This window comes from Macadamia integrifolia, chromosome 7, assembly GCF_013358625.1.
Source record: "Macadamia integrifolia cultivar HAES 741 chromosome 7, SCU_Mint_v3, whole genome shotgun sequence".
In the NCBI taxonomy this organism is placed as follows: Eukaryota; Viridiplantae; Streptophyta; class Magnoliopsida; order Proteales; family Proteaceae; genus Macadamia; species Macadamia integrifolia.
In genome coordinates, this window is record NC_056563.1 from 8,982,472 (window position 1) to 8,991,846 (window position 9,375).

Here is a 9,375-nt window from a genome sequence, read left to right on the forward strand (position 1 = left end):
AAAAAGATATCAGCAACTAAACAAGTAAACCAGTGACAGAAAATGAGCTGAATCGCAATTGTGTATATATATGATTCTTCTCTAATACTTGATGACCGACTCAACTAATGAATCATCTGTGATGCGAAAATCTCGCAACAGTTCGACGCTTCAGGTAATCATCAACTTCATTAATCACAGGTTCAATTTGTTGTTGAAAACGAAACTTTTTGGAGAGGGAGGGACACACCTGTTAAAGGGATCGCTTTGTTCGAAATATAAAATGTTGGGATCCGCCTGTTGGAAGCAGAACCAGCAGCAGCTCTTCCGAATTCCGATGCCGCGATCGTCGACCACTCGACCCCGGCGCCCGGTATATTACTGTAATTGCTGGAGCCTGGATCTGAGTCGAAGTCCACTCAAGAGTCAGGAGTTGGCTTCAAGTTCGTGACGGGTACGAAAAGATACGAACTGCATTTGGTAACCCGGCTTTTGGTATCGATATCCAACTGAAAGCGTATCAATGGTATCGGAACATGAGAGGGTAAAATGGTCCAAAAATATCGTATTGGATCTTTTCCCTAACCCTTGTGTTGGTTCATAATAAAGCTTGCTTCTTTTTTTTCTTTTTTTTCTTTTTTTTCTTTTTTTTCTTTTTTTTCTTTTTTTTATAGGTAAAAAGGAGAAGTAGACAATCAAGCCTCCCGGTGAACGTGGGCTTTTTCAACACCAAAACCCAGTCTATAATACAAATTACTCAAACAATAAATTTTGTTGCAATTTGTCAAATTTAGAACGTAATACTTTAGTAGATCAGTTTTGGCATCTTAGCCGCTGATTACCTTGGGGAAAACATTTGGGATTTAATTTAGGAGAAACTTTTCCCACATTCATAGGGTAAATGTGCAACCACCATCCTAAGATCCTATAACATCCTCTAATCACGAGGTCTGAATAGTAAATATAAATCATAATTCAAATATTTCTTAATCTATTCCATATATTCCATGTTCTAGATATTAATTTAACACTCGACGAGATAAAACCATCTCTCTCAAGATGATAGACCCACTAGGATCAATCATAACAAACCACACATTCATATTCCGAAAATACAGAAACAAAGGGATTTCTCACTCGAACAATGAAAATGGCCTATTGGATGAAGTCGATAATATCTTCCCCAATTGCGTGATACCCTCCCCCACTCAACTGAAGGCCACAGTCAAGGCATAGCTGAAGGAAAACTCGGTCCTTCAAATTATATCCTCGATTTCATTTTTTTTTTTTTTTGAAATTAATCTCAAGTTTGGTCCTTTTCCATACTGCCTTATCAACTTTTCTCCCAATCCAAGATTCTTGTGGACCATGTAGAGCTCAATTAGAAACTTTGTGGCATCTGTTCCTGTCATGAAATCCCCAAAATAATTTGAGCAACAAGTCCCTTAGGCTTGATAACTGAACATATAACTGCCACTATCTACACACTCCGAAGATCTAGTATTACTTCCTAATATAGCAACTCAAGTAGCAACATAGATCATATCCTTCGAAACACAACACGCTCCAACTACTACAAAATGTCCACAAAGGCATTGATGGCCTTCTTCTATGGCCAATCTCGTACTTAATGATTACCATTGCAATGGAAGCAATCCATCTCCTTGGGCTCTTCTTTGCTTTAGCTAGGCTTCTTGAAGATTTTGATGGTGTAAAACCTTTGCCTTTGTTGCAGCCCTTCGAGTGCTTGTACTTGGAAGACTTACTCACCTTTTCACTGAACTCCACGACGCGTTTGATCAACGCAAGTGCAGAAGCCAAGTCCTGTCATCTCTTTTTATGCTTTATAGAAAAAAAAGAACTGCTTCACTAGTCCATTATCAAGCTTGTGTGCTTCAGAGGCTTCAAGCTCTTGCAAGGTAGGTACTCCACATTCTCAAGTTCTTCAATCAAGGCACTTAGAATCAACCATGGTAAGCTCCAACAATCCAAGTGTGCCTCCAAAGTTATACACTCCATTGACGCTCCTTCCTCTTTTGAGTCCTGAATTGTCCAACAGCCCCTAATCACGTCGGATGTTGACACAGTTCCCCTGTTGATCGTGCTTTGACACCAACTGTAACAGACTTCTTTGTTTGGGAAGTAACTCGTCCGTGCAACGCCCAACTTCACTCAACACTGTCGTAGCTAAAAATGATTGTCACAGCCCCATGGTCTTAAGGCTCACTCTCAAGTCATTTCCAGATGGGAATATTTAAGCTCATAATCAAGGAATTTGTTGCTTAAATAATACACGGCGAGCTCTATTTTACTGTTTGAGCGATGTTGTGCTAATGTGTCTGTGATAGAGAGGCATAATAATAGATGTTTTCCTGGGATAAAGAATCTTTACCTCATCCTCCAAGGTAGGCCAAGAAGGTGAATAAACAAGTAAATGGTACCCCCCATGGCCATCCAGAACTGCCTATGCTAGATTTTTGTTGCAATGGAGTAAACACAAAGATAGATTTAGCCTTTTCTGTCAAGAAAGTAGAATTGATGATCAAAAGAGTTTCCAACATTTAGCTTGAGAAATAACAGAACACGAATATTTGACCTTGGAGGTCAGACCATAAAATTTCTTCGATTAGGAACCATTGTTGTGACCAGATATCAAGGTGCTTCAAATGAGGCTACTAAACTTGCCAAGTCATGAAAAACTGTTCCCTGAGAGAGGGATTCCAAGCCAGGGTTCGTTTTCAAGATTGCTGGATGTGGGATTCCCACATACAGTTGATGCACAAACTACCAATAGAACCATTCCCTTTATTTTTTGTTACCTACTGCTGGGATAAAATGGATACTTGCACGCCTCAGACTTGCTGCAACCACTCCCACTATTGGAGAATCCACAATCTATTGAAGGCCAAAATGCTAACACTCAAATTAATGGATTTTCTGCAATCCAGCTGCCAAAAAAAACCTATGTTGTTTCACTTTATCGTTCTGTAACTGAGAGCATTTTCTGATCTTTCTCTCTCTTTAATTAAGGGAAAAATCTAGAACTCAGGTCCCATGGACAGACTCCTTCAGACTCAAGTAGTAGCAACCGTCTTGCCCTGACCACCAGGCAAAGCTATTTCCCTAGCAACAACCTTTTCATTCCTCTGTTCAGAAGCTTCCTCATCGGCTTCCTTGCCAAACCCAAGCTCAGACATATCTTGCTTTGCCATTAAGTTCCTGGAGATCCCAAAGGTAATATTGGTCAGGTTTCCCAACCAAGTTCCACAAATTGAGAGAATGATAAAGAAGTAGGGGAAAACTAAAACATAAGATAAAATAAGAGAGAGAACAATTAGATTACCTAAATATCTTTAATCCTTTGAAAGGTTTTCAATTGGTAAGACGTTCTCATCTTAATACAGAGATACAATGCATATTCATAGAGACATCAGACTAGAAAAGTAAATTTCAGTTATCATACAACTACTTTCCTATTGTTTATCTCCAATAATAAGTACAAGATTAGATTTGATGATGACAAAATCCAAAATACTCACTACATTACACTAGTGCCACCTCCCAACTGATGACAGAAACACAATAACAACTTTTCCTAGTTGTTTAATAGTTTGGATACAAGCTATGATTTTTTGAACACTCGCCTTTATTCATTTCTTGTCGGACACTTCCATGGACACAGCTGGTCACTTGATTGGATGCTGTTGTGCCTCGTTTTCATTTTAGCTACCTCAATAGGCTCAACTTTTGTGTTTGCTTTGTATCTAAAATGTAGAACACATACAAAGATGAAATGAAGGCTTTCAATAACAGTCTTTCGATGACAGGTTTTCGATGAGAAAGGCATCACTTGTGATGTGCAAATCAGAAGAAAAAGAACAAGGATCGAGAAGATCAATGATAACTGGATCGAAGTGACATAAAGCTATTGATTTGTATTTTTCTTATCATAAACAAATTGAAAAGAGAACAAAAAAGTACCGTTCCATACTCTAAACATCAAACAGTCCTCCGCATGATGCAGATAAATCAAAGATGTGGACTTATTTTAGTAGAAATAAGCCTTGGGTTGGGTTATATATGTCTTGCGCCTTTAATCTAATGGAATTTCTTTCTAATAGGGCATTTAATGGGCCTAAAATATGGGTAGAAGGTAGGAATACAGGATTTACTTTCTTAGTTTATGATGTGTAATTTTAGTCACACTATGACGGATAATGACATGGTGAAAATTGGGGAGAGAGAGAGATACCGCAAAGTGACTATTTTAGATCTATGGGTCAACCATAAATAAAGAAGGTGACATAGAGAATGATGTTTCACAAAAAATTAAAGTGGAATGGATGAAGTGGAGAGGTGTGACCATAGTACTGTGTGACCGTCATATTTCTATAAAGCTAAAAGGGAAGTTCTATAGGATAGTTGTACGACCAGCTATGATGTATGGAGCAGTTAAGAAGTGTTATATTGAGAAGCTATGTGTAGCAAAGATAAAGATGTTGAGATGAATGTGTGGCAAAACGACGAAGGATAAAGTAAAGAATGAACATATTAGAACTGATTTGATCACTGACAAGCTTCAAGAAAGTCATTTGAGGTGGTATAGTCATGTTCAACGGAGGCCTGAGGACGCCCTAGTAAAGAGTGATATGATTTCGATTAAGAGCTAAGAGCTAGGGCTAGGCCTAAAATGACCATAGGAGAAGTTGTCAGGAATGACATGCATAGTATAGGTCTTGTCCCAAGTATGGCCTTGGATAAAGCCTATTGAAGAGCAAGGATTCATGTAGCCGACCCCATTTAGCTGAGATTCTCTTGACTTGCTAGGTTGTGCCTCTTTCCTCTTATTTTTGTCTTTCATTTTTTCATTTTTCTTTTTTTCATGTTTCATTTCCCATCCCCCAATTTTGTTTTGCATGAATCCATGTGCGGACCCTATTAAGTTGGGGTAAAGCTGAGTTTATTGCTGTTGTATTCTATTTTTTATATCTTTACATGTAAATGTTGAATAGCTTCTTGTCTAACTAGAACTCCTATTCTTACATTAAAAAGAGTTTAGATCTAATGGGAGTTGAGCAAGGGACACCTATTCTAACTAGTTAAGGTAGAGTTTTAGTTGCAAGGGAAACTAAACAGGATGCACTACCTTGTTTGGCTGTGGCAACTGTTCTGCTTAAAATTAAATTAGTGACACCTGAAGACTACAAAATCATATTTTGTCCTCTCTTTTCTTCTTTACCCCTTTTATCATGGTCATCCTCATCCACTGCGCTTGTATTGAACTAAGACTGATGCAGGTGCATCTTGGAATCTTGATCCAGATTTGACCCTACATGTGGATTACTGAAACCAGGGGCCTATTTGTCTTTTTCTTTTATGGTTGGCTGTTGAGGTCTTTAAGAAGGTCTCATGGGGTCTAATAGTTTTCTTTATTTTAAAAGTTCAGGCCAACATGTTCCATGCTTTGGCAGCAAACTAGGAATGTCAGCCTAAATTAGTTTAGTTAGAGCCCTAATCTTGTTAGTGAAGTTAATATATCTAGATGTGAAAGAGTCCTAAGTTGAGTCTATTTCTATTTGGGTCTTTATATATGTAACCAAACCACTCCCCCCAGCCCCACTACAAGATCGAGTTTTGTTAGTGGATAAGTTCGGGTTGGCTATGGCTGTCACGTAAATTGGTTTCTTTCTTTTCAGGCAAGGCAATTTAGGTCGGTAACTCTCTCTCTCCTTCCCTCCTCTTCACTTTATGCCCTACTTTCTTGCCCCAGTTGTCCCATCAATTCCTTAAAATTCTACCAATTTAATTTGTGATATTATCAGAATTTCATACATCAATTTCGGTTATCTTACATAATCAGATCTAACCATCAAATCTGGATTCATTGTTTGTAAACATTAAATCCAAGGCCAGATCTATCCAACATAATCCCACAGATTTGTTACCCATCTTTCTCAACAAAATCGCAGCCTAAGATATTTCTTTGGGCCCATTACCCGCAGGCTGATCTAATTGACCTGCATCAAAGACATTCTCCATTGAGGCTTTCTCCACTTGTTAGACCTTTCGAAACTGTCAAAAGCAATCATATTCTCAGATTGCACAGCCAAAAATTGTAACCAGAAGCAAGAGAGTTATCACCAACTGCCCTGATGTGAGCATCCTGTGGGTGATAGGGCTGAGGGAATAAAAAACCTAAATAATAACAAAAGAGGGTGTGAAACACAACAGAATTAAAAAACATAAGACATATTTTAATTACATGTAGGGATGAGTGGTGTGTATAGGGTTGAGAAGAAAATTGGTTAAAGCAGAAAAAGCTCACCAAAACAAACATAAAACTCTCAAGATATTTAAAACAAAAACATCACATAGGCATCAGACCATGCTGAACTGATTTCTTAATCCTATTGGTAGAATTAAGTTGGCGATTGGTTGTTTTAAAAGAAAATATTGATCAATTGAAGAGAAACTCAATGAATGGTGAAATGAAGGTCAACAACCCTCGTATCAAAAATGAGAAACTCAGATGTATGTTACAGTTATATAGACAAGAGACTCAATGACCTCCAAAGTTGCCAGTGGTTCTCCATTATTTCCTGTTTGTAAATATATGGCAGAAGAGAATGACTGAAGAGGAATTTGTCTAGGGGTCCAATTTTGTGGGGAATAAGGGTAACAAAAGGGGACTTCCTTCATTTTCTTTTTCTGTTGAATCTATCAATCCATTAAGTCTTAACATCATCAAATATTATAGATTTTAATTTCTTTGCTATCAGTCATAAAATAGTTATCAATTAATTGGAGGCAGTGGAAACTTACTCCAGACCATCCGCTCCCTAGGGCAGAAAACTCTCCAGCACTAAACTTAAACTTGAAGACTACATCCCTTGCAGAAAAACAGTTTAGGTACTTGATCAACATGCTTATGGAAAGGCTGAAATTCTAGTTCTAAGTAAACGTATAAAAGGTGCCCAAAAAAGATGGCTCATATTTTGGAGTAGAAACATAACTTTTTAAATCAAACACAACCACAATTCAATCAGGTCCATGGAATTTACGTAACTTACTGACCTTTCCATACGACATTCCAGGTACTTTTTTGAAAATTGTCTACATCTTTCAGATTGATAACCAGAGGATTTCAGACAAGTAACATACGCTTTCTTCTCCTGAGACATTATCAGTTCAAAATTAAGTCAGTCGGAAAATGAGTTTAAGACATCAAGCAAATGGAACATCAAGTACTTGACTCAAGCTGAATCACTTCCATTAACTACTTGCTTCAGTGAATGATAAGGCAGTAGGGAATTGATGTTTTAGTAGGAATACCAAGTCACATTCATGCATATGATCCAACGGAAAAATGCCTTTTTCTGGGGGTACTGGCCTCAATCCCCTGTTCCCACCAAATGCACCACCTGCAAAAAATGCAAGTCCTTTACCAGTGATCAAAATAGCAGGAAATAGTATAGCACATTACAAAATGTATAGGAGAGCAGGGGCTTGGCACCCCCTCACCTGGAAGTAGAACACTACTACCTCCAATAACTGCCACGTGGCAGTTTAAATGGGGATGAAATTTTAAGTACAGGTCAACCCAAGGTCCTCCACTCATATATCAAGTTTCAGCCAACCCAACTACCCATGTTTGCCAATTGGCAAAATAAGGTATTGAAAAAAAATCAGGGACCACTGCAAGGTGCATGGACATACAAAGGAGGAAATGCCTAAGGAGATATTGGATCTCTGTATGAAATTTGACACGTGGCCATCCCACATCATTTCCTAAACAACCAATGGTCAAGATTGCCACATCACTCTTCCATGTGGCTGAAAACAAAGGGTGTGCTGATCCACATCCAGGTGAGGGCATGCAGGAATATTTTTCCTATGTTATTTTTCATATTATCGCCGAACCCATTAAGTTGGGATTAGGCTGAGTTTGTTGTTTCCTTTGCATATTACACCTCTACATAAATGAGGCAGGTTATGGAAATCAGTTCGTCCATCAAACCAAGATCATAAGCATAAAAGGAAAACAAGGTAACTGGTCAAAATTCCATATTATCATAAATCCCCAGGTCTATTTCCCTTAAGATCATTGACAGAGAATGCAAGGAGGTTAGAGAGGAACTTACCCGCACTCATCTCTCTGTTTCTTTACCCTTGCCACTATATGATTGTGTTTTATTGGAAATGCTTATGAAAACTAGTAACCCCTGGCAAGGATGTTCAGGTCTTGTTTTTCTTCAATAGACAAGAAGTAAGCCTGAATGCCCCAACAACTTGAAAACATATGTTGATGATCAATGAAGCAACTGTAGAAGAGGAAGATTATCGCAGTCAGCAAAGTATAGATGGGTGTTTTTTGGGAAATACGTTCATCAAGAAGTTGAAGTAAACAAAAACCATCGAGAGAATGAGTTTGGAAGAGAGGGCATAGCAGCAATGTTCAGCAACTTAATCTCAATCAGTAATCTCGAAATCTAATTACCTAAGATCATACGTTTCAAACCCAAGTGTGAATAAGCCCAATTTTTCTCTTGCCATCAGGAATTCATCTTATTTCTCCCCTGGTTTCAGCTTTTGTGCATTGCCCATCATCCCCAAGTCAACCCCTTTCTGCCCATGGTCTTAACAAGCCAGTTTTTACGTTCTTCAATTATAGTTCATGATAGAGCACCAATAATCTTCAGTATGTGTTTGTGTTCTCCTCAATGGCCCCTACATCACCTAAAGTGCGTTCTAGACTCAACAACCCATTAACAACACCTCAGCCAAAACAACCCCGAAAATTCTGCCCTGATCTCTCTTGCAAGCACATTTTGTGATAGTTATACTGCTTCTTTCAGAATAGTTTCCTCTTTTGATCATTCAAAACATGTAAGAACAAAAAGATTACTCCTTCAAAAAGCCTAAACTTGGAAATTCTTCATGGACCTCAAATCGATCAAACCTAGAGACAGACAGAGAGAGAGAGAGAGAGAGAGAAAATACCTTAGAGTTTAGCAAGAAGGCCTCGACGCCTATGAAGATGAATTCATTCCTTACGCCGTGCCAGGCCTTTGGTTTTCTGAGCCTCGACCTTTGCCAAATGTTTACCAGATGATCCCACCAAAATTCGATTTCCACCTCGGCTCTCGGACCAGAACCAATGGTTCCAAGTATCGGTTTCGTATCGGTCATATCTTATCGGTATTGATTGATTTCACTACGAATACTTATGGATCCGGATCACTTGTGCATTTCATTTCAGAGGTGAAACAGTTTAAAAACAATATACATATTATGATTTTTGCAATAGTAAGGGCAAAAGTGACCGATATGAATTAATCCTTACCGATATCAATCCATATTAACCGATAACGATAATGGTTAAAAGTGAAATTAATA

At 38.3% G+C, this 9,375-nt stretch overlaps 1 protein-coding gene across 4 annotated transcripts; it reads right to left on the minus strand.

The window, feature by feature from the left end:
• Window positions 1-2,553: 2,553 nt before the first annotated feature.
• LOC122083743 (cytochrome c oxidase assembly protein COX19-like) lies at window positions 2,554-9,119 on the minus strand. Of its 4 annotated transcripts, none has more exons than XM_042651631.1 (6): window positions 8,980-9,119; window positions 8,121-8,300; window positions 7,312-7,400; window positions 7,054-7,151; window positions 6,802-6,868; window positions 3,060-3,198 (listed from the first exon to the last, which is right to left on the minus strand). In XM_042651631.1, exons 2-6 carry the CDS (start codon window positions 8,128-8,130, stop codon window positions 3,169-3,171), a joined length of 294 nt encoding a protein of 97 aa, XP_042507565.1. In that variant the 5' UTR covers window positions 8,131-8,300; window positions 8,980-9,119; the 3' UTR covers window positions 3,060-3,168. The 4 variants fall into 4 exon arrangements, with proteins under 4 accessions (XP_042507563.1, XP_042507564.1, XP_042507565.1 ...); XM_042651632.1 differs by lacking the exon at window positions 3,060-3,198 and adding an exon at window positions 3,226-3,743; XM_042651629.1 differs by lacking the exon at window positions 6,802-6,868 and having other exon boundaries at window positions 2,554-3,198.
• Between the last annotated feature and the right edge of the window lie 256 nt (window positions 9,120-9,375).

What these genes read in the sequence shown, in the direction of transcription:
- LOC122083743 (XM_042651629.1), bottom strand. An exon ending in ATATGCATGAATGTGACTTG is followed by an intron (nt 7,152 to 7,311) that starts GTATTCCTACTA and finishes ATAATGTCTCAG; the next exon opens with GAGAAGAAAGCGTATGTTAC. An exon ending in CTGGAATGTCGTATGGAAAG is followed by an intron (nt 3,199 to 7,053) that starts GTCAGTAAGTTA and finishes TGGGATCTCCAG; the next exon opens with GAACTTAATGGCAAAGCAAG.